The following is a 24,129-nucleotide window of genomic DNA, read 5'->3' as shown; positions in this document are numbered from 1 at the left end:
AGTTTGGAAGAAAATTTAATGAGAATATGGCAACATTTTTGGTTTTCTCTATTTCTAGTATTGCAGGCCAAGACTATTTAATATAATTCCATGACATTCTCGGTCTACAAAATATTCTCAATTGTGTTTTATTTTCCGTTCTTTCGAATAAACAGTATTTTTTTAATAATTATTATTACATATAAATTCAGACAAAAATTTATCGCATAAATCTGCAAAAATCAGATGGGAACCTAAAGCCCGACCAAAGAAAGATAGACTATCAAATCAAAGAGCAAAGAGTAGAGTGAATACGTCAAAACCAAAACTGAATGTACCTACCTACCTTGCTGCATTCGTTTGTGAGCGAGTTCGCTTGTATTTGTTTCATATCTCCACACAAAATCCAAATAATGGCTAACATAGCCTCTAAACGCGTCGAGAGGGAAATTAAAGAAGTTATGAAAAGTGAAGAGGTAAGATATGTTACAAAGTTTAGCCATCCTGCTTAAGCAATCCTTGTTTGCAATACTTACCCACAGTTTTTGTCTTATTATGTCCAAGAACATTTATCTCCGAAGTACAAAGTGCACATATAGGCATTAAGAAGATACTTCGTTCTTGCAAGTGCGCGCATCACTGCAGCGTGCAATATTTTTTTCGTGATTCAGCGTTTTTTATTTGTCACCATTCCTTGTTTACATCACTTGTGCTAGGCCAAATTTGTAAGGTCATCAGTAGTATTGTTACAATTATAATTGGTTGTTTACCAATATCACAACAACTTGATACATAGCTATGTATTCAAGGTATATAAGTTCATTATCATGACATTTTCTTACTTCTTTATTTGACACAAGTAGGAACATACTACATACTGCCCATTCACTTTGGTTTCGTTTATATGTATATAATTGACATCAAAATATGAACCAATTATCTTTAGAACAACTGGTAATAAGACAGACTAGAAAGTCATTCATTTGCATGCCTTTAGACGACAACACAAATCTATATGCTCTTATATATCCTCTTTTACTTGTAAGTGACCATGAACTGTTCATTTAACCAGAGTAAACAATAAGACTGTATGACTATACATATAATAAACAAGTAATGAATAGGAAAATTATTGTGTTGTGCCTTCTAGCATTAGAGAATAACTTCAGCTCGTCACATTAACAAAATGTTGATTGTGTGAAAAAGAATTTGCTCACAAAACCTTGTAACCTGATAGATATCACATCTTTATCGTTTATCAGATACTCAGAGCAGAGCTGATTGCCAAAATAAAGTTCATATACATATTAGTTGTTACCTGTAGCTATTGCGTGAATTTAGCATCCTCCAAAACACAGTTTTTCTCAAATACCATGGGAATTATAGTTTTTACTGGGATGACAAATTATTTCCTCATAAAAAAAAAGTTCAAGAAGATTAGTTCAGTAGATAATGTATGAAGAGACAACAAACAAATTTACTTTCAGATTTATAAGTTGGGATAACCATATAAAACATATATTTAAAACATGTACTGTTTGTCATTGTTTGCTTTTTCTGGGATAAAAACTGTACTTTTTTCCTCTAAAGTAACAGTCTAAGTACACAATACTGTTGTAGACTTCTGAATTATAATACAATCATGTTTGGCAAGTGCGATTTGGAATGGTTTGCAAAGCGAAATTGTTTAGTTGTGTAACCAGACATTTTAAGTAAACATAAATTTACTTTTTATGTTTATACATCCCATCACAGCTATCTGACATTTGGGGATGGCAGATACTATTTCGGTGCCATTTCTACTTAATACAATCCTTGCAGATCTCTGGCTTCCTCCACATATACATATTACTCTTTTCATGCATATTTAACAATTATGAGTACTCCTAATATCACTCTTTTTTTAATATATTCAAAATGTGTTCCAAAAAAGAGATCAACTAGTACCCCTGTACCACTTCACAGTCAGTTCTGCCTTGTAAATTCCTTTCATTAATCTCTCCACTTCTATGTTCTCAAAATGTCCAAACCATCTCAATATACCCTCACTCCAATACATGCTTAGAATCACGTTATTAATATTATCCCTTAATTGTTGCCAGAGCTTACAATCTCGCAAAGACTGCAAGGCCACATTTGTCTGTTCAGCTGTGTGGCTTGATTACTATATTGTGTATTAAATAGTGACAGGTTGCTAGCCCATTGCCTAAAAGAAGAATCTCAAGTTTTTAAGTCTATCCCTTAGTAATATGTATTGTTATATGTAACTAAAGCAACAAATAAATATTATTTGTTGAAGTACTTTACATGGTACATATTTTGGAGGTCTTGGGTTTGATTCCCAACTCAGGCCAATAATAATCCTCATTTTATTATCTTCCACCAGAATAATACCCAAATCACTCAACAATAGCCTTAACACTTAACACATCTGTAGTATAACCCGGAAATTCTTAAGCTCTTCAACACTGACATCTACAGAATTTAATGACCCCTCCCCCTTACATGCTTGGCTTAGGCATGTATTGTGTAACCCTCTTATCTAATAGTACCAAAATATAGAAAATAATAATAATAGTATTTTTTTTTATATGTACCAATAACCACTAAATGTTACAATAAAACTTAAGTCTTCTGAATACATTTATAATTCAGTATTTAGGTAGGACTCTTATAATAACAGGTAATCTATACTTATAATAATTGTAAATAAAAGTTCTTTTAAGCAAATGCTGTGCTTGTTCGTTTGTCTCTTTCTCTCATCTTACTTGCTTTTTTTTGTATCCATTATAGCCATGGCATAAATATAAGCTTGCTGGCGAATGTATTCTATTTCTCTTTAAAATATTATAGTCACAAAATTCAAGAAATGGCTTTTTTATATCTATGTGCATGCGTGGGCTGTAATCTTATAAGCAGCTTATCAAATTGTTGGAAAAAAAAATATTTCCATGTTTTAACTAATTCTTGCTTCACAAATATTTTATAATAAAACTTTTATTAATTGATTTCATTGTTATAATTTGTTTGTGTAATAAGAATATAAAATAAATCATTACAGTTATATACATACTGTTCTTTCTTTGTGAAGTTTTGATGATTGACCAAATTTTTGTTTCCAGTTGGCGAACGGCTCAATAAAGATTGAATTAGCAAACAATACTTGGACGGAGCTAAAAGGCGAGATCAGCGGTCCTCCAGATACGCCCTACGAGGGGGGCACGTTCTTACTAGAAATTAAAGTACCAGAGACTTACCCGTTTAATCCTCCTAAGGTGAGATTCTATGTTCTTAATTTCTGACTTCCCAATCCTGTTTCGTGTATTCTCGCATCAGAACTACAGGATTTGAATCCCAGCCAGGGCACAATAATAAACAGAGTTTTTCTGATTGGTCTTGGTCTTGGATGTTTTACCATAAAAAATATAACTGTACTGGATAATAAGTATCTCCTAACACCAAATCACAATATGTATTCTTACATTTTTTCAGATGGTATTCCTCGTAGCGTAAACATAAATTTCTTTCATTTTATACTAGAAGATGGCCAATTGATACTTACATCCCATTATTATAATTTAGTCTCAACAATCATATATTTCAATAATTTCCATCGACACAAATCTGAATTATAATTATGGTTTTAATGGTTCCATCAATCATAAAGACAATTTAAGAATGATGAATTTAGGCGAAATTTTTGACGTATAAGTGACCACTCAAAACTGACGGGATCCAAAATTATTTATTTCAGATACGTTTCGTCACCAAGATCTGGCATCCGAACGTGTCCTCTGTGACCGGTGCAATCTGCCTAGACATTCTCAAAGACCAATGGGCTGCCGCTCTCACTCTCCGCACAGTACTCCTCTCCATACAAGCTCTTCTGTCGGCTGCGGAGCCTAACGACCCACAGGACGCCGTCGTAGCCAAGCAGTATTTAGGAAATCCCCAACTCTTCCAGATGACGGCACGGCATTGGACCAACATCTACGCCGGTGGCCCCACAGTTATTAGCGAATTCGATCACAAAGTCCGCATGTTGACCGACATGGGAGTCGAGGAACAATCCGCAAGAGTCGCCCTATCAGCCTACGCCTGGGATGTCGAGAGGGCCACCGAGGAACTGTTTAGTTAGTGTAGCTTTTATACTAATGCTCTGCGCTATAACGCGCTAAGATAACATTACTCTTTGTGATCCCGTTTTCGCCCTATATGTAATATATTAAATATTAAATATACATTAATATACCGTCAAGTAGCAAGAAAGAATAAGTCAATAGAGTTTTAGTTTTTACAGTGAATAAATTTTGTTGTTATGAAATTAATTTCAGAAGTCATTTACATGCGTCGATCATCTCTTGGAAATTTAGATTGTTTTCTTTGTGAAATTTATTTTTATTATATTAAGATATTGTACATGTGCCGCCGCTGTGATCTATCTGTCCATATTCCGGGAATGTGTGGATATGTTTTAGATTACTGGATAGATTTAGGTAAAGATAATTGTTATATCAGTTGAACATATGAAATGGCGCGGACGCGGTGTCAATACGATAATTGACGTTAAAAGGTTTACCTTAGTGGAGGTACATATTTTTATACGGTCTAATACATCCATTGTCCTTCCAGCAGATCGTGAGGAACTGTGAGCGTGGATGGAGAAGTTCGATATTATTTTTCGTCATTTACACACTATTTATTCTTGAAGTTACAAGTAAGTTTTACGTTTTTGAAATAAGAAACTTTACCTTCAAAGTTGTCACGTTAGTTGGTCAGTTATAAAATAACAGCCCCATCATTTATTATGTGAACAAATTGTGCAGTAGCAGTCAATAAAATTGTTTATATTTATTTTCGTTGGTACTTAAAGTGCATCATGTTGTCTGCTCAGTAAATATATTTTGTTAACAATTTGGTTTAATTACTTACGGCCTTAAACACTATTTTTCCATGGTAGTCGTTTTTTACCCTGAAAGTAAATATGTCTTTGTTTTTCCTGACTTGTAAAGTTTTATATTTATAATATTCAACTTGCCCAACCAAGTAGAGAATAAAATAAATATTTGTATACCTAGTAATAAACCATGGCAAACATTGAACTTCTTTAGGAGTTACATTTTGTTGATTGTAGAATAAAACCATCTAGAACAATAAAAAAATAAAGTAAATAGGTTTAAATGAAGTTAAACATATAGCATATTCGCATCTTGAATGCATCTACCTACTATATCTATATAATAGAAGAGTACATAAGTCTTACACCCGCTTCTTGTCAAAATCAATCTTGTTACTTTAAAATGGGAGATTATAAACGAAATAGCAATATTACTAAGACTGAATAACATCATTTAAAGGGATCATATAGTGTAACGCCAGCAATAATAGTATAAAATAGTTAAAATTATTAATAGTACTTACATAGTAGCGGAAAATTGGATATTGTATCTTACTGTGTGTAGTTATTATTTAAGTAGTTTATTTTGTGCTAACGAAAGTTTAGTCAATTTCTAGTTTACAAGCTTCAGTAATACAGCCAATATAAAACCATTAAAGAGTGAAACCTTGGTTTGGTGGGTACATTTAGAGGCTGGATTAATCTGATTCTCTGTAAATAGGCTAAAGTTTCATTTCTTCACCATTCACGTTCCGATCTACGTTCATTTGTTAATTTTTCGTTATTTTTCCTCTTATCTAAATATGAATTAACCTTTAATAATCTTTAAAGAAATGGAAAAATACCTTCGGTGTCTATCCAATATAAACGGGAAATTGAATGAAATTTGTTGATAGTAGGAACAAACCGCACATATTGCATGATGAAAGTTTAGTCAACTATGTAAATCTGTGATCGCCAAATTGGTATCTTTAAAGGAATTAATATATTTGGGTTTTAAAGGATTCATCAAACTATTTTGTGATATAAATGTAATAGGAGAGGCTTAAATAAATATAAAATGCGTGAGTGTTATAAATGAAGTAAATATTTAACTTTATTTCTCCAATAATAATTTATGATTATCTTCTGTATTAATTTAACAATTCGGTGAAAGCGGACTGTAGGTGTTTTCTGTACTTAGTTTTTATCATAGAAATACAATTTTACCTTCTATGAGTTTCCCTGTTCAGGTTTTAAACCATTAAGAGCTCTGAAATTCGTTCACTATAAACATTTGTATAATAAAGAGACATTAAGACGGAGATATCCACTGAGATACTTTAAAATTCGAAGTGGCTAATGGATCACACTATGTGTTACTAGAGAATTGTATAATTTATGAATAATTTAAAGAAATTTAAATCCAAAAAAGTATTTTTAGTTTTCTCTTGAAACACATAGTAAAATTGTGTCGTTACAAGGTAAATTATAGTTTTCTTGGTAATTAAATTAATAATATGTGGCATTGGCTGTTATAACTTGATTGTAACACTATTTCAACAAAATACTTCTTATTTTACATTCAGCTACCAAACCTTTAAAAGGATGTCTTAACCGGGTTCTAAATTTTCATTTGTTACATTTTTTTACTTTTGTTATCGAAACATACATAATATATATATACATATATAAATATATCATCAATCGTAGAGTTAAAATTAAAACAATTATCGAACTTTTCCATCCAGTTACAAATTTAGTACTTACAATCAAAAGGTGAAACAGAAAAGAATACAACATTAAAACATACCTACAGTTATCGAAATATTTTTGTTCTAAATATAAAAATAAATTGCTGTAAATTTTAAGAAAAATATGTTGAGTATGTTTTAATGAACACTTAATCTGTTTGGTTAAGAAAAGCTTTCGTCACGATTTTTTATAAAATTAAAAGAGCGCTTTTACAAAAATCGTCTGTATGCATTGTTTGATAACACGTATATAAATAAATTCAGAGTTTTTCTATAGAAAAAAATATTTCGATATCAACAATTCGATTAACGTTGCTTTGATAATTAGAAGAAATTTGTGTAACAATATTAAATTCAAATGATGTAGAGTAAGACACTATATTTAGGAAATGAAACAAAGCTCTGTTCACTTCATCAAGAATGAGTAAGATAGTTTTGTATATAAAAGCTAAATATTAGTAAATTGTTCTGATTTGTTGCTATGTCGGGAAGTTTATAGGTATGGTAAGGAATAGGGAAAATATAGTAGAAGTAACTCAGTGAAAAATTAAATTTTTTGTCAAAAATTAAATAAATAATATACTAGATATTTTTAAATATATGAAAAAACAATGCGAAAGGACGGTTTTTGTGTGTCATCTTGCTGATTGATAATCATTTAAGATAATTTTAGTGGGCGAAAAAATTATCATTATCGAACAAGTAGGATTGGGCAGGAAATATTCATATTGATTTCGAAGTAAGAGTAAAAAAAAAATTTAAAAAAAATTATAATTTAATAGTGATTCTTATTAACAGCAGACTACTTGACGACCTGATAGAATCGTGTCTTGGGTTTGATTACCAGCGCGGTCAAATACATGTTTTCATAAAAATTGTATTTTATTCTGGATATGTTTTGTTAATTATTACCTTTGCCTAGTCTTCTACTGTAGCGTAACATAAATTCAAATAATAATTTTGTTTGATGATGATGAAAAATAAAGGGCATCTACTTGAAGCTGGCAATAGCTAAGGAATCTATAAATTAGGCTGCGTTTCCACTGAAGCGGAGATGAGGAGGGAAGATCTTAGCGGTGTATGATTTAACAAATCATTATTCTCGAAATGCCCACTCCGCTTTAATGTAACAGTGCAGCGGAGAGAAACTATTTTTTATATAAAATTAAGGAGCGGGTGAGTTTCTGAGCGGATAAATACAAGCACTGGCGGGGTGGCACGATATAGTGCTGAGTGAGAAATGAACTGATATCTACCGTTTTACCCCGCTCCGCTCAGTAATCTCCGATGTACTATAATCCGCTCCGCCCCACTTCAGTGAACACTCACCACTTTTCATGTCTCTTCTCCTCACCTCTCCGCTCCGCTCTACTTCAGTAGAAACGCAGCATTTAACAGAGTTACGTACGCCTGCCCGCGGTAAGGGCTCTTTTGCTCTGTGACGGATCGACCATGTGTTTTGTAACTCCGTTGTAGTGTATAGTTTTGTTAATTAATAACTAGTTAATTACTGTCGCCGAGCAGAAGGCGTGAAAAGAGGCACGCCCTTTGCTCTGTGGTGTCTGTATTGTATAGGAAGGAGAAATGATAGTTGTATTCAAAATCTCGACGTACATCTATTATAACATACTTATATTTAGTTAAAAAAATGGTGATTCAAATTGTAGTTTGCTTTGCCTTAGCGGCTTTTACCCCATTTTAGTTTTAAGATAGAGTAGAATTGATTTACTTCAGAAAACGAAGCCATTTCATTTTACAATGAACTAGTTTTCGCTCGCTACGCTGTTCGTTTTTCCCAATCCCGTAAGAATATATAAAACAGCGTATGTTTTTAACCAAGGATTAACTAAATTTGTAATATTAGTTAAAAATCAATTCTGTAGTTTAACTAAGTATAAGGAGTAACAAACAATTTTACTTTCGCATTTATAATATTAGTTGGATCATTATACTTTAGGATTGGGCGAGTAAATAAGGCCTAATTATTATTCCGTTGTCCGAAGCCAAGGGATTTTCATTGCATAGGGATGAACGCGGTTTTGACCCGATCAAACGAATTGAGCAAGTAAATAATGATGTTTAATCTCATAGAAATTCTTGTTAAATTAAATTATGCAGTTTCTTCACTTGTGTCTTACTAGTCTACTTAGAGTAAGTGCTAAGTGAGGAGTTCTGAAGTCCCTTTGAAACAGGTTTTTGTTAAAATCTATTGAAGCTATTAAAATAACTACGCAAGTCTGTTTTCATGACTTACTATTACTACGTGACATTTAAGTTTTTAAATTTACTTATCTACTGTTTTATATGTGGCGAAATATTGTTGCAATGAAGTAATTGCAGTAAAAATTTCTGATAATATTGTTTGCTATTGGTTTGTATCTAAGTAAGTAATTTGTGTGTGTTTTTTTAAATATGAAAAGTATCAATTGCCTTCCAAACTTGTGGATGGGGATGCTTATAGTGAGGAAACATCCTGAGGAAATTTTAACATTGGAGCAAATGATGTTAACCATGATCCATACCCCTACACGTTGCCCTGTCAGAACCAACCACCTACATCCGGAACACATCTTCCTCCTGGCGTAAATCACGGTTACATTCTCACTTCTTTGGAAACGAACCGGTGGTGCGTCTTTTAACAGTGATCTGGTTAGGGTTAATCAGGTTTTTACATGAAGCGACTCTTGTCTGACCTCTGCAATCTTTACAGGGGACCCCAATCTACTTATTATAGGCGAAATAGGTATGTTAAATATAAGCATTTTCCTACCTACAACTTTTATGTCCAGTGAGAAACTTTGTTTTATAGTCCTATTTAAAATTTTGTGAAATTGGTAAGGATTCATTCTATTCGAGCGTACCAAATTGGAGACAAAAGCATGGTTTAATATTGATAAGCATTCTTAAATAATTGAATCATAATACTCTAGTGGCGTAAATAAATCGATACACAGCGAATATAATGAACAAATATATCGGCGCCCTTGGAATGTCATACATAAAATTTCATGGTGCTGATCCATTTCGTGGTGTGCGCTAGTGCGCACCGTGCCGTGAGTCGCCATCTATCGGCGCACTTGGTGACGTGGAACAGGCTCGCAGTACAGCCTGCGCGGGCGACGGCGGCACGCATGAGCAAACATCGAGCAAGCAACCTGAGCCGCGGCCTGCCGACCCATCATTCATCAGTCACAGTGGCCGCTGCTCCGTGCACGGTGCTCTCGCGCGCCCCTCATAACACAACAATTCGGGGAAGGCAGTGCATAACACATCATCAGAATGTGACTAAATAAGTGTACTCTTTTAATCATAACTTCCCTTCGCCTTCCTTAGTAACTAACGCCAACAAACTTTTTATTACTTTCTAAAACGTATTTAATTTTCCGCGTGTGTCTCGCTACAAGCTCCAACAAAACGTGTGTGTGTATAAATAAATATTAATTTTATAGTGTATTAAGTTGTTCCCGACATGACTATATCGTACGCTGGTGAGGTTCCAAACGGCAGCAGTTTCGGTTGTTTCTGGAGGATCCTTTGCAAGTAAGTGTGTGTCGTGCGAGTTTCAGGAGTCGCAGCAAACAGCTGTTCCGGGCTGCGTCTGCCCTGAGCATGACGAAACTGCCGTCCGAAGCGCCGCAGACTCGTTATACACAACAATAGATTCGTTTTACAGGTGCTATTGTGACCATTGTGACGTCCCGCTCGTGTTAGTTTATAAAATACCGCTGACACTCGTCGATGTTTACGTGCAACTGCAATCGAAAGTTTGTTATTACTTGTTTTAATGAGAGGTTGCGAGGATCGCGACTATTAGATGACCTTGGAGGTGATGAATGTGGCTCGTTCACAGTGAGCAGTGTCGGCTCGCCGAGCCTGGCCCTGGCGACGAAAGGTGGCGAAAGTAACCGTGACGCATGTACCGACCAATCCATTAAAACTCGCTTCGATCGCTCAATTTATCAATGTGATTTCCTTTAAATGTCGTTTTATCGTCTAGCTACGCGTTAACATTTAAACATTTGCATAACTATGCTAGCCGAATATTATGACGGCGACAATGTAGGTAGGTATTTATTTAAACGACATTTTAATCCTCATTGACGTCGTTCGATTAAGACGGATGCTAAAATTATTATGAACCATTAACTACCAGTGTCAATTAACTTGATACTTATTATGTAATTTACCGTTTGAATAAGGTCGTCAAGATTCATACTTGGATAAAATAAGGGAATCTATGTGCTCTACGTAACAAAGATACTAGTACTTCACATGGTACTAAATACCGTTAGTCAGATTTATGTAGGTACTACGTCAGATCCAATGACATGTCAGTATTTGCCATATTCGCTAGCGCAAGAATAACATGAACGGTAAATTCAATAAGTCACAATGACGACAAACTGGTGCAAATGTAGTCTAGATACATAACTGTACGTACTAGTACAGTAACCTCGATAAATATAGAAAACTAGCTTTTGCCTGCACTATCACCATGCTAGATATCAATAGGTGCTATTCCATCTAATGATTAATTTCCAAAACGGCAAATAACGAAACGTAGCCTAACAATTAAAATAGGAATTAAAAAGTAACTCGTTTTGTTTTCTACGGTCTGAAGACACAAAAAGTCGCGAGCGTTGACTAGTATGCAACAAATGTGTAAATCAACAAGATGTCACGGTGCACAAAGGGCTGTTAGGTCGGACAAACTGCATGACCAGACCACGTAATAACTTTATGTTTAGCATTTGACTTTGATGACACTAATAACCATTGCACTAAGTTAGGATCCATTATCACAAGTCTCGAACTTTCTTTGACGCTAGTTCAATCTGTATTATTTGTCCCGTAAGTACCTATATATTTATTATTAATTTAATTAAACTAACAAAATCTTAGATCTGTTAATTGTTATTCTTTGGGTCTTAAATCATCGGTACCTAATATGCTAATATACCTATGATCAAGGCAAGTTAACAAAACAGCAATTAAGCTACTAAGTATCGAATACAATTTCATTATTAAACAAATTGCATAAATTAATTGGACCATGTTCTATGATATACTACAGAGTAAAATTAAAATAACAACATGTTTGTTTGTGCAGTATACTCTGTAGTCTATTATCCTATGTATTCTTCTCCTGGTTTTAGTCTGGAGAATGATGAGGAACCAACTGTACACTCGTAGTTGTAGTTAACACAGCGTGATTGTTTACCACCGTAGATAAAAATAAATTAAATGTAGGTTCTATCTCTTATATCTAATATAGATTCAGGCACTCAACTCTGATTCAAAGACAATTTTTTTTTATTCCATTTCAACATCACTTAATAATAGTCATATCTTTTGGTTTCACAACATTGGTTGACTATAAATAACTTAAAAACTAAGTTCACTGCCGCTTTCAAAGCGTCAGCGCAGAAGAAGCGATAACAAACTGCACTGTAGCTTTTCTTCAACAACGTCAACTTCACAACTATCCAAACTTGGAATAGAAATGTGGACAAGAGAATAAATTGTTAAGCTATCAATTTATGAAGAAGTTAAGTATCCCTAATCGAAGGCCCGTTGATGTCGTTTATTCCCAGGAACTACGTTTATGATCTTATATATAGTCTCCATGTAATATTCCCTTTTTGTGTACTATATCTGTGTGTATTGTTGTGTGGTTATACATTTATAACGTGATCACGTACGAGTACTTATCCCTTACGGGGTAGACAGGGCAACATTCAGCTAGATGGCTTTATGATGGAAAAGAGATTCAGATACTGCCAGTTGCTAGACCATCGCCTCAAAGGAGAATCCCAATTTTATTAGGCTTTCCCTTTTTGGATTGGATTTTACTATCTGCACGGGAAGAGAAGCAGCTGGCACTATGTTTTTTTTTGCTACCACACCTGCATATGCTCAGCACTATGCACAGCTCATGGAATAGTCTCACTACTTACTCCATCCCTTTTCTATAAATATCGTAAAAGGTGGCTAAGAGATAGGCTTATTAACTTGGGATTCCTTTAGGCGATGGGCAACCTGTCACTATTTGAATCTCAATTCTATTATTAAGTATGTATGTATACTGACTACTTACTTCGCTAGTTAGAATTAAGAAATACGTACATTTGTACGTTATATGAAATTTTACAAGCAAGTAAAGCTAATAACTCAAATCGCTAATCGTGGCGGTTCTAAAGCGAACTAGATCGATTGTGTAACGTTTGCTTCATTTCAAATAGGTTGTAGAAGGCCGGTTGACACTGAAATCTGTTATTAGTAAGCGCAATACAGGTAGGCAAGGTCTGAAGAAGGTCGGGTTGACGAATTCCGACTTCTAATTTTGTATTCCGTGTGTAGAAAGCAATCATTTGAATTTAATTCGAGTTTGTATTCGCCTTGTGGTGACCGGCACTTTAGAATAGAACCACTCCATACCTTTCCCCTGGTTGTTGTACAAGTCGACTAACGGATGGGCTTATAAACTTTTGACTCCTCTTGGCGATGGGCTAAGAACCTGCCACTATTTGTACCTTTCTCAATTTCTTCATCAAGCCATACAGCGGAACGTGGCCTATCAGTCTTTTCAATACTGTTGGCTCTGTCTACCATGTGAGGGATATAGACGCGACTGTATGTAGGTATGTTGTATACGCTTGGTTTTCAACTTATTGCCCCTCTACCACTATGCCTTTGCCTTTCCCACTGTTCTCGTGTTGCAGAATTACTTGTGACATAAAACCCTTCCAGAAACATGACCTCTTCATCGAGTTTCTTGTAAAATCTAACAGTTTGTTTCTCACAGTCATAAGCTTATTAAATTTCGATGCTTTTACATAATTTGTTGTAGCGTTGTGGAAACATTTTCATACAGAAAAATCGGACGTTTTGACAAATATTTCCAGGGCGGTGGTTTCCGAGGCAGATTAATTGAATGCAGAGAGCATCTCTGGTGTTATCTTAACTCAAATTGTATATTTACAAATTAAATTAAGTACGTTGTGTAATTACATTTTTGATCCTCTTAGTGGTGAAAACCGTCCGTGGGGTTCATCAGCTAATCAGCTTGTTCACTTTCTCTCAGAGGCATATCGAGCTAGCCCTACCTAAGTTAGTTCGAGACCTGTGTTGATACATAAGACATTGCGAAAGAGACATTTTGTTTAGATCGGCAATAGAGCCCTTGTATCAAATAACGTCGAACGCACCATGGCCAAACGGGAGGAAAAATCGCTCGAGCCATACGTGGCATCCAAGATCTTTGCCATTCATAATTATCATTTCCTTTTAAAGCGAAATGTTGCACCAGCCGAATGCAAACATTGCCAACCAACATCTCAAAGAGACTTGAGAACAATGTGCAGACATGATAATATTTTACATTTCACAACATTTTCCGGTTAGGAATGACGAAGATCTTCTTTTTCAGATTTCATTATTTTTTTACGTATGTATTTCTTGACATCGTATAAAAATATAAGCACTTGTAGTTAAACGCTTGCAGTCTTTACGTGATTGTTGGCTCGGCCTACCCCGTAAGGAATAAAGACGTGATTATATGTATGTATACCTATCTACCTATCAAAATTTGTAAAACACGGACGCAGAGCCCAGGCGATTTGCCCAGTCAATCTAATGAGAAATCATACAGGATTTAGTCATATACTTAGTAAGTTTTGATTTTTGACAAAATCTGATATAATTTTAAGGTACATTGACCTATAAGTTAATAACGTAGTAGTGACGAAATAAAGCAAACATTCTATATGTTTTATACATGCCATATAGAGCAGAAGACTAGACTGATCATATGGTTAAAAACAACAAAACAAAATGCAGATAAAGTTGTTAAGCATAGTAACTAACCTTCATAATAAAACACAAAGCATGAAGACGACAATCTAAAATCAGTTTTACGATTAGTCAAATTATAGTCGACACCAAATGTTCGAATTCAAATGGCTGAATGAATGAAACGTATTGTGTTAATGCACATTAGCATCATATTAGAAAGTCGCTTTAATCGATAGTGATTCGGCATTGAACACAGGATTGGAAGAAGACTTAGTTTACTTGAACAATAGCATACATACATATAATCACGTCCATATCCCTTGCAGGGTCGACAGAGCCAACAGTCTTAAAAAGACTGATAGGCCACGTTTAGCTGTTTGGCTTAATGTTAGAATTGAGATTCAAATAGTGACAGGTTGCTAATCTGTCGCCTAAAAGAAGAATCCCAAGTTTATAAGCCTATCCCTTAGTCGCTTTTTACGACATCCATGGGAAAGAGATGGAGTCCTATTCTTTCTTTTCTAATGGTGCCGGAAACCTCACGGAACAATAGCATCGTAATATAAAAAAAGGTAGTTATAGTAATGTTATGCTCAGTTCTTAACGTAGGAGGGGTAGGCAGATACTACAACTTTACTGACCACGATCCTTATGTTTTACTAATATTATAAAGTTTTTTAATTTTTAAGGGTAAATCTCTGGAATTATTGAACCTACCATAAAAAATATTGTACTGCTAAAAAGGCACATTATCAGCGGGTATATAAGCTATGTATGTACCTCGAGATAAGCCATGGCACAATGCTAGTTCACAACAATAACGACAACTAGTATCTACCAAGTTCTCATCGGATTTAAACTTACTCCCGACCTGATTGTAAAGCAGACGTCTCACCCGTTGAACCACGTCAGCGTTTGAACTGAGGTTTCCTCAAACATGTATCATCTAAACTCATGTCTTATGCGCCACACAACCACACCAAATTCTGAGAATTCAAGAGCAAATTTACTTTTACACTTCTGTATTTCCATAAATTGTCGAATGATCTAAATTGAGTTTGCTTATTGGTTTGTATGATGACGCAAGCTCTGATCATACCATAAGTAAATGGTGTGTGTTTTTAGGGAAAGTTCATATCAAATTTATATAATGCTTACATATAATGTAACATCAGTTATATATAACACGGTTTTACCCGAGAACAATAATAAATAGGTACTTCCTTAGTCGGACATATGTTAATATTTTCTCTGATCGTTTGTCTTAGTCCATCAACGTATACAACGTAACATGGCCTTTCAGTCTGACTGTTGGCTCTGTCTACCCCGTAAGGCATATAGACGTGATAATATTATATATTATTCACCTAGGTAAACTACGCAAGCATACATTGTGCGAGCTACAGCAAAAATGTGCAATTGTTGATTAATAGTGTTTAAAAATGGGATTAAATCTTTTGGACGTTTAAACTTTGGTCCCTACCCTTTGAACTGCTATAGATAAATTTGTTCTAATACATCAATAAAACGAAAAACATAACCTTTAGCAGTAATCTCTCTTAGTTCATTCCTACCTAGGAATATACTTAACAAATTTCACCCTCCTTTGAGTTCAAGTTTCGGCTGCGGGTCCCCACTCGTTCTTACGTTTTCTGTCCGTCCATCGCATGGTTTTCATAAACTTATTGATTAATCAATAAAAAGATATTAACATCGGAGAACCCACCGCTTAATTATTTATGCAGCAGTCATCGTCATGACGTGAACAAATGTATTCTCGCTGCGAACCGTATGCTTGTTGGGACATCACCGACAAGTGTCATTTGTGTCGTAAAAGCCGTTTCCGGAAAGTCCAAAAATGTGAGGCTCGTATGTGTGACTCTTTTTTTCAATAATTAAGTGATTAATGCGCTCAAATATGTTACTAATTTTGGATAAACTATAACAGTTCTATTATTTTTGGTTTATTTTTTACCAATGACTTCGTTCACGTGGAACTTTTGCATTCTAACGTAGCTTTGTTTCTTAAGAATTTCTGTATATTTAGGACTCATAAAAAGAGTGCCAAAATGAATTCCACCGTGAGGAGTCTATTATTTGTTAATAATGAAACATCAAGTCGTCCGATTCAAAATTATCATATAATGACATAAAATTTTACATGAAATACGAATAATCAACTAAGAAACCAATACATATAATAAAATTGACAAAAAAATGTTAACTAAGATTCTCCTTGAGGGTTGTGGTTTATCTACTCCAGTATCGTGGTTATAGGCGCACCCCAGGCCAGTTACCAATATGCCGGTTATGAGCTCTCCAGGGAGAAGAGGTCGAGGTAGGAGGAACCGGTATAAACACTAGAAGGATTATGGTTCCTCATATTCCCACTTCTGATGCTATGGAACTCTGAAGTCTGCCAAAACAACAAGCAGTATTATCTTCATGCATATGCACATATACTTACGTCTATATCCCTTGCGGGGTAAGCACAGCTAACAGTCTTACAAAGAGGAGGTTCAAATAGTGGCTTATACGAGTACTGCATGGCCTACAAGAGAATATAGGGTAAGGTTGCTTAAATCGTACCACCGCCTAAGTCGTACCCCGGTAATTTCTCACTTGATACACAAAAAATGCAACATCTGATGACATTTATCTGAACTATTTAGTCAGGCAAACAAATTCAAACAAGTGGAACGCTGCTCGGCTTCGTGAAACGAAGATATTTAAAAAGTAAGTATTTTATACGTATTGCATTACAATTTTTGGCACATTTATAAGCTATTTATGGCAGGATAGCGATAGTTAATTTATTTCTTTGTCAATGTCTATTTAGAGTGCGTATCTAGCAATAGTTTAAGCATACTCAAACATGAGATATTTACAGGTTATGTTAGTTGTTTTAATTTGAAATTCAGAAGTCCCCTCTGCTTAAGTCGTACCTGTGCTAAATTCCTTAGTCGTACCGGTACGACTTAGGTATAAAGAAAATTATTTAACAATTAATTTATTTTTTTATCAGGTTATAAATACTACATAGCATGAAAAAGATAAAATACAATACTTGGAAGCAAGAGGATATGGACCAGGCTCTATAATAGAAGCCAAGGAAGAAGAAGAAGCCTGTACTAGATATGAAAAAAATCAAAATTGAAAAAGGAATTAATAAAAGTATTAAAAGAAGAAATAAAGAAAAACAAAAAAATAAAAGCTAAAGCATCATGGTTATGCCAACTATGTAAAGAAGATCGCGAAGAAAACATGATCCAGTGCATAAAATGTAAAGTCTGGATACATGACCTATGCGCTGGTGTAGAAAGTAGTACCTACCATTAAAAAATATATTTGTGATATCTGTGTTAGTAAGTAGATTCGATATTATAACTTCTTGATAACCAAAACATGTTTCAAGTGATCTCTTGTTATTCAGTATTATTTCTATATAGTTTATTATGACTTCATTGAAGTCTATTTTCTAAGTACGACTTAGGCTATAGGTGGTACGAGTTAGGAACTGAGGCGCCTTAGTCGTACCGAAAGCAGGTTTGTTAAAATTGTTAATTTAACTATTTTGATGAAATATTTGTTAGTGTCTATAAACGTTGATGGAAAGGCAACTAAATAAAGATTCGACAGATGTAAGAAGTTGTGTTTAATTTCAATTGTAGTAATTATTAGAGTAACATTTCCTTAGGGGGTACGACTTAAGCAACCTTACCCTACCTTCATTGATAGTATTATTACCCATTAGTCCATAACAATGCCATTAGCCCTTCAATCCGTTTAATTCGCGATTGTGTTTCATCTATGAAATCATAATTTACGACCTTAATGTAACATTAAATACTAATTATATGAAATGACGGTATATCTATAATAGCACCTTGTTTTGCAACAACACAATGTGCAATACCGATAGTAATTTGAATAATAATACAGATTTCTATGTTTTTAGTAATATAGAGTTGGTGTTAGGTTAACCAATGGTATGGTAGGTATCAAATTAAGGACGTCCTGGCAAATGTTTAGGTCACGAGTACCCGAAACCGGCGAGCTTGCATGAAAAGAGTTATGAATGTAGATGAAGCGCAGCAAGTATGCAGAGATCGTGGCAAGTGGAAAGATGTAGTCTCTCCCTACCCCTCCGGGAAAGAGGCGTGATTTTATGTATGTATGATAAGTTACCCATTTGGATTCTTAGAAAACACAGGAAACACACACACATAATATCCTCTCACTTATTGAAAAACTAAACTTTCGCTCCAGACTTATTTTCGCTCATTAAACACACATACATAAATAATATTTATCTATTGCAAATTCTTACAAATGTGTCTATGTTTTTTGTGTTTATTCGTTTCAAATTTAAAACCAGAAATATTTTCTCTTTACATAACAATTGGTAGTGTGGATATGGGCAAATACCAATTTTAAAACTCGATGCGTTAAAATCAGGAAACTCATGAAGAAAAATAAAACAATTTTCTCCAGAGAATGATTGCACATACACAATACAATATTTTTCCACAAATTATCATAAATACGACCAATGACTCAGGCTATGGTTAAAGGGCATTGGCATACAATGTACTAACATACGTAATGGTATGTCAGTACCTAAACGTAAATACTGCTATTACAGCTGAGAAAAAACGGAAATTTATCAATAAGCACTGCAGTTATCACGTGTTCAGAAGAAAATAGGAAAATGAAACAAATGACAGTTAAAACAGATCGAGCGTTTAGACCTTGAACGTGTATTTATGAAACCTGCATATTTAGGCAGCAGAAAGTATACTATCATCAATAATTGGTAAGGTCAGTGATATTTTGTCACTTTGTGTAGAAACCTGACTATCCCACTTGAGCATTGTGTTCACATAATGTGATAAATTCTCTCCAAAAAATTAAAAACGCAGCTCAGACTAACGCTCCACTAACGGAGTATGATGAAGACTATTGCTTTGGAAGTGTCAGAAAACTTAGTTTTAGGTAATATATTTGACGCCAACCAATATCGCGATACCTAAAGATATGAAAATTATTAAGTGATTTGTCCCATAAAAATGGTTTGAATTTTTTAATTTAAATTATAGGGAAATGATAATTTTACAAAATCCAGCCAGATTAACATTTTCTATTGATATTTACATTTCCTTCTTCTCCATTCCAAACTGGGTTAAATCCCTCTGCATTATCATGGATTGACGTTACTACATAATCTATCCATTCCTGAATTGTACTCACGCGCATCTCGGGTCCAGATAAAGACTACGAGACCGGGACATAATTCTAGGAATTGAATTATAATTAATATAAATAAATATAAACGACAAATCATAGACAGGTATATACAATCTGGGAATCGTTAAGGCGAAGGGCTGGCAACCTGCCACTATTAAATCTTAATTCTATCATTTATTCTTTTTTCATTTATATTAGAACGTGGCTTTTCAGTCCTGTCGAGACTATTGGCTTTTACCTCGCAAAGGATAAAGATCATTGCATGGATAGCGGGATGAATCTTTTTTTCCAAAATTTCCAAATTTAGTAGGCTCGCTTGAAATTTTTAACCTCAAACAATTCCTACATATTCTGTTGGGCAGTCGCGTAAAAGTTGTGGCCTTAATTTAACGGACAAGTCCAAGGCTTTCATAAATCAAACGTGCGTCGCTTAGTTTGGCAAAATACCAAACCGGAAAAGGCCATATGCATACGAAGTACATACATTATACTTACATACATACATATGTACGAACAAGATTGCCAGGAAAACGGACACCGTATCCCAATTCCATACCAACTTCACAAATAAAAAAAATATTAAAGGAATTAAATATAAACCAGGCCGCCATCCTTAAAGAATACCTCAATAAATAGCCTCCACGTATCTACTGACCTACAATAAATTGAATTTACAGATATTCAGTTAGAGTCAGTCTTCTAGCCCATCGCCTAAAATAAGAAACCATGTCATCTTTTTCATTTGATTGATTTTTACAATCTGAGCGTTTTTTAAAAACATTATTTTAAGTTACATCGTTTCTGTATCAATACGTAGCATCCTGAAAGCCAAACGAATGGCCGGATTTTAATGATTTAACAAAAACATTGCGCCCATTTTGCGCCAAACTTAGTTAATTACTTACTTACAAGACGTTTTTGCATCAAACGAGTTCTCAGACGATGACAGCTATTTTAGGATGCCTAAGAATTTTTGTATTTCCAAATATTTTGAAATACACATAGGTACATTTTGTTTTATGTTTGAAACTTTAAATTTTGGGAGCCGGTCCTTGATGCAGTCAGATAAGGACTGGATGTCCTAGGAAACGACTAAAACCCAAACGCACTAAAACACTCAAGGTACCCAAATGTCTTACTAAATTAGTAATGCATTGTTTAGAGTAGGTATGCATTGTGTAAGAAACGGGTGAGGGTCACATATGTATAGGTATACCTATCAGTTTTTGGACGGCTTCAAAGACTGTAATGGGAAGTTTCTGGAAAGTGGTAAAGTTTAGCTTTGAAACCGCGTTGCTAACAAGTTAAAATTACTAACAAGCTGGCAAAAACTGTAAAACTCTACATTTTACATGAACGATTTTACGAAACTCGGGCGCTTGTTTTGGGGTCTTCTTCACGCGACGCGCTTCTTAATTATAATTTTTTCGATCACCAGTTCCTTGGCCGGGACTTAAATACAAAAATAACGTAGGTAATAAAAAATATCAAAACTGTTTATTGTGATGTCTGAAGTAAAACTGTGCAGACGTCGAAAAAAATGTCTGTAAATCTTCAGTATATTAACACTGGTCCTCCTTCTAAACAACAAAATCCAGGTATACGCTATATTGATTTCAAAAAGAGTTTTACCTTATTGATGATCCATAATATTTCGGAAAGGTGCTTTTTTACACCAGACTAACTTTCATTATGACTTCTATCTATTATTTCTTGAATCCAGTTTTATTTGAACATTTCGATAAAGTTTAGAAGTTCTCGCGGTATCTACAAAACTGAAAGTATTGCTAAATTCAAAACAATAATAGTATCTTAAGCCAAGGCGGAACCTTTATGGCCCGTAATGCAGAACAACGCAAGTCTTCCTTATTTCGCCACCGCACTATTACGTTTTGTACCACAGTCTGCCTACCCGACAAAAGGCAACGAGGTCAGGTTACAGACATTTCTTCTTGTCTCCTGTATTTTAATAACTAAGTTTGTCTACAACGTGTTGCTAAATCATGAGATTTTGCCATCTGAGATGAGCATCGCCATACTAACTACTAAATTTTGAAATAATGTTGAAAATGCATTAAAAAATAAATGTTTTTTCAAAATTATTTTTCTGTCAGTCGAACCTTAGGATTAAAACTGAGATATACTCGTATGATCGTACAGGTGGCACCTGCCACTTAGGGCCATTTCTTCCGCGTGGTCAAACTAAATTGACAAACTGATTTGACTACAAGAAATTTCACATTATTCGTGGACAAACTATCTAATGAATCAAATATTCCCCATTCTTTATAATGTATTGAAACAAAAGTGTAGAGTTATAACATGTCTGATGTATGTAAAAAAAATTAACAGTTTGTTCCCGTCCACCTTGTCTACGCCGTCTTACTTTCGCAACTTTCCTCGGCAAACCTGACGCCAAATAATACTTATATATGATGTGTAACCATAAGATGCAGCTTCCTCATTTTTATTTCACTACATCATTTTATAAATGCGTTGTTTTCCCTACAGATGGAGAGGCAGTGTCTACAAGTTGGTGTGGCGAGAGTTGCTAGCATACCTCACACTGTACTACACAATCAACCTGTTGTATCGGTTCGCGCTAACAGAAGAGCAGCAAAGGTGAGCTTGAAAAAAGAACATACATACATATGGTCACGTCTATATCCCTTGCGGGGTAGACAGAGCCACCAGTCTTGAAAACTCAGAATGGCCACGTTCAGCTATTTGGCTTAATGATAGAATTGAGATTCAAATAGGGACAGGTTGCAAGCCCATCGCCTAAAATACAATCCCAAGTTTGTAAGCCTATCCCTTAGTCGCCTTTTACGACATCTATGGGAAAGAGATGGAGTGGTTTTCCATGTTTATTTTTCATACAACGAGAAATAACGCGGGTTTAAGAATCTACTTTCTTGAGAGAAAAATCAGCGAACAAGGAGTTTCCTACTTTCTGACATGTATCCTTTTTTATATACAAGAATTTATACTATGACTACTAATATATTGACTTGAAACTAATTATTTGATTTAAATCCTCATACTACATTGCTCTGTGCACATAAGATCGACTTTACCGAGAGCCTTTACTTTAAACATTCTGTGCGATAAAAAATTGTTTACAATTAGACGCATAGCTTAACATGATTCATGATTCCGTCTATTACATAGGACCTACCAGATTGCGATTTATTTTACATAGATCTTTGACTTTCAAGCTGGATAAAGTCAAATCGGGGCGTCCTGACGGGGGTCGGGTCAAGATTAGCTTGAATCGACAAATTTACATGAAGAGATTGATGAATACGTGGATGAAACGAAAGCAATATTCGGCTATCGTGGCTATAGTACATGGAAATGATGTAGTCTCTGGAAACTTCTCTCGAATAATTAAGAGGTGTGATTTTGTGTACCTTATGTGTATACTAAACCTACACACATACATATAATTATGTCTGTATACCTTGCGGGGTAGATAGAGCCAACAGCTTAGTGATAGAATGGAAATTAAAATAGTGACAGGTTGCTAACCCATCGCCTACATGAAGAATTCCAAGTTTATTAGCTATATCCTCAGTCGTCTTTAACGGCATCCACGGGTAAGAGATGGAGTGGCTCTATTCAATTAAAGTGCCTGGAACCACACGGCACATATCCTACTAATATTATAAATGCGTAAGTTTGTGAATATGTCAGTATCGATGTTTCAGCCACTAATCTTTTATTGAATTTATTCTTGTCATTAAATACCTATTCAGGTATTTAATGACAAGAATAGATTCATCTGACATCTTACAAATGCAAATCATACCCTAATGAAGCTATAAATAACAATTTTATCAATTAAGATATATTATTTACTTAGGTATATCTTTTTTCTATTTGTGCCGTGTGGTTCCCGGCGCCAATTGAAAAAAGAATAGGACCATTCCATCTCTTTTACATGGGTGTTGTAAAAGGCGACTAAGGGTTATCCCTAGAGCTTATAAACTTGGGATTCTTCTGGGCTAGCAACCTGTCACTATTTGAATCTCAATTCTAATCAAACAGCTGAACGTGACCTATTATTTTTTTCGAGACTGTTGGCTCTGTCTACCCCGCAAGGGATATAGAAGTGATTATATGTATGTATGTGTCAGTACTAGTGGACGACCGCGGTTTCGCTCGCGTATAATGAAAATTCCCGTTATTTACCGTATCTGAGGGAATTTTAGTGCACCCTTCTTAGTGTAAACGTACTTAAGCACATGTCAATTTTTTAGTTTAGAGTGTGCATTGTCTGTCATTTAGTCAAAGAGTTTTTTACAAATAGATTATATTTTTTATTCTTACCGCTTATGAATTTATTATATTTTTATTTGTTGGATCACTTACATACCTAGCTAGATACTTATAATAAATACAGATACGGGTATTAAAAATATAGCATTCAATCTTTTTCCGTCAGTTGGTGCATGCCGCCCAGAACATGGGTATAGC

The 24,129-nt window shown here is 34.8% G+C and overlaps 2 protein-coding genes across 4 annotated transcripts in view; both read left to right on the top strand.

Moving 5' to 3' along the window:
• The first annotated feature begins 278 nt into the window (after nt 1–278).
• LOC106134025 (ubiquitin-conjugating enzyme E2-22 kDa) lies at nt 279–7,434 on the top strand. Of its 2 annotated transcripts, XM_013333972.2 has the most exons (4): nt 279–455; nt 3,102–3,254; nt 3,734–4,112; nt 4,612–7,434. In XM_013333972.2, exons 1-4 carry the CDS (start codon nt 312–314, stop codon nt 4,629–4,631), a joined length of 696 nt encoding a protein of 231 aa, XP_013189426.1. In that variant the 5' UTR covers nt 279–311; the 3' UTR covers nt 4,632–7,434. The 2 variants fall into 2 exon arrangements, with proteins under 2 accessions (XP_013189426.1, XP_013189427.1); XM_013333973.2 differs by having other exon boundaries at nt 3,734–7,434.
• A 2,294-nt stretch (nt 7,435–9,728) lies between these two features.
• LOC106133830 (bestrophin-4) overlaps nt 9,729–24,129 on the top strand; it is a 33,884-nt gene continuing 19,483 nt past the window's right edge. For both annotated transcript variants that reach the window (XM_060953826.1, XM_013333664.2), the window contains exons 1-2: nt 9,729–10,149; nt 22,162–22,272. In XM_060953826.1, the coding sequence (XP_060809809.1) occupies nt 10,079–10,149; nt 22,162–22,272 (182 nt within the window). In that variant the 5' untranslated portion in view covers nt 9,729–10,078. The remainder of the gene's footprint in view (nt 10,150–22,161; nt 22,273–24,129) is intronic.

This window comes from Amyelois transitella, chromosome Z (genome assembly GCF_032362555.1).
Source record: "Amyelois transitella isolate CPQ chromosome Z, ilAmyTran1.1, whole genome shotgun sequence".
In the NCBI taxonomy this organism is placed as follows: Eukaryota; Metazoa; Arthropoda; class Insecta; order Lepidoptera; family Pyralidae; genus Amyelois; species Amyelois transitella.
The sequence above is the reverse complement of the archived record's forward strand: the minus strand, read 5'-3'. Positions and strand labels throughout refer to the sequence as shown.

Coding starts and splice junctions, on each gene's coding strand:
- LOC106134025 (XM_013333972.2), top strand. CDS start 312: ATGTACCTACCTACCTTGCTGCATTCGTTTGTGAGCGAGTTCGCTTGT. Junction 456..3,101: donor AAGTTATGAAAAGTGAAGAG/GTAAGATATGTT, acceptor TTTTGTTTCCAG/TTGGCGAACGGCTCAATAAA. Junction 3,255..3,733: donor ACCCGTTTAATCCTCCTAAG/GTGAGATTCTAT, acceptor TATTTATTTCAG/ATACGTTTCGTCACCAAGAT.